The 1,336-nt window shown below is 55.3% G+C and overlaps 1 protein-coding gene across 1 annotated transcript in view; it reads right to left on the bottom strand.

Moving 5' to 3' along the window:
- The window catches only part of EMH_0072130 (uncharacterized protein), a gene marked incomplete at both ends in the record, with an annotated part of 2,084 nt that extends 1,106 nt beyond the window's left edge, over nt 1–978 (bottom strand). Inside the window, 4 exons of the mRNA XM_013502407.1 lie at nt 14–101; nt 363–524; nt 749–777; nt 968–978. Of these exons, the coding sequence (XP_013357861.1) occupies nt 14–101; nt 363–524; nt 749–777; nt 968–978 (290 nt within the window). The remainder of the gene's footprint in view (nt 1–13; nt 102–362; nt 525–748; nt 778–967) is intronic.
- Between the last annotated feature and the right edge of the window lie 358 nt (nt 979–1,336).

The raw sequence follows: 1,336 nt of genomic DNA, 5'->3' as shown, positions 1-1,336 counted from the left end.
TTTGCTGCCTCACCAATTCACGTAGGGCGCTTGCAATGCCAGACTGTGTATGGCAACGGATACTGCGTCGTCAAACGCCTCATTGTAATGCGCCACTACCACTGAAAAGCACAGGGACAGCAAAACCGACTCTCAGTTCTTATACTGCAACTCCAAACATTTGCACGCATTCACAAGCATATTCATGCGTGTAGCAGCGCAACCGGAACTCGGCTATAAACATGACCGAGCCGAGCAAACCGGCTTCCCTCCAACGGCGCACTCTCCGGACCCGCCCATACATTACCAGCAAACGCGCTGGCCGACACTACGTTTTCGCATTTGGCACAAACCACCGCTCAATCGCACTTCCGGCAAGCCACCTTTTGCACTGCACACGCACTCCGTCTCCGGTTCCCTCAGACCGTTTTTCCTCCCTGACTTTGCCGCCTCGCGAGCGCGCATCGTAACGCCCAACCACCCCGCCCATTTGGCGTCGCACAAGCCCCACAATGAACCAAAACGAGCTCCGACTCCTTCCCACACTGCAGCTCCACACATATGCACCCAAACACATACGCATTCATGCGTGCCACCAAACTGCATAACGCGGAACAGTTCACACGACTGCGCCGAGCAGATGCGATTGCGTTGTGAAAGACGCACCAGCTGCGCAATACAGCTCGCTATCATAGGGCCGGAGAAAGCTTGGCGCCACGGGTGCCGTGGACGCGCGTGCACGCAAACATCAACTCCTGGACGCTCGCACCTGAGCATCCGCTGGCCCTCCCACCGATACTGCGAACACCCACATCAGCGCGGAAAGCTGGCTTCAGACACACCGCGTAAACCAAACAAGCAAGCTTAACGCCAAGTACAAAACGATCTAGCTGGCTGCAGACGGAATCCCTGTCGAACCGGGTCTTGATCAAAAGCCAACGAGACGCGAACGCTCGCAACACATAGAATATATATTCCGCACGCACACCGAGTTGCCATCTATCACGCCTGCCTCTGGTCGTTATGGAAACGTGCTCCAAACACCTTCACACGACGTAGCCAGCTCAAAACAATATCAGTGCCGCACTCATTGTTTGCGCATCCGCTGAACGCAAAATGCCCTGGGCGATATCAACGAAGTAGCGACAGCCAGCTGCTCCAGTACCTACCCGTTCGTCTCCGCTACCCAACAGCTATACAATGAGCTTCCAGCTCTGCATCATCTCATGCAAATGCCGTAGATGAGAGCACACCACTCATTGGCCGTCCACTCGGCCGCTGCACAGCCCCTCCTTATCCCTGTCTCCCGCATAACAACTACTATTGGTCACACGGGGGGTGGACGTTCATGCTACTA

The sequence above is a fragment of the Eimeria mitis genome, genomic scaffold (assembly GCF_000499745.2).
Source record: "Eimeria mitis Houghton genomic scaffold, Emh_scaff91, whole genome shotgun sequence".
NCBI lineage: Eukaryota > Apicomplexa > Conoidasida > Eucoccidiorida > Eimeriidae > Eimeria > Eimeria mitis.
Note: the sequence above shows the minus strand (reverse complement) of the source record. Positions and strands in the feature narration are given on the sequence as shown.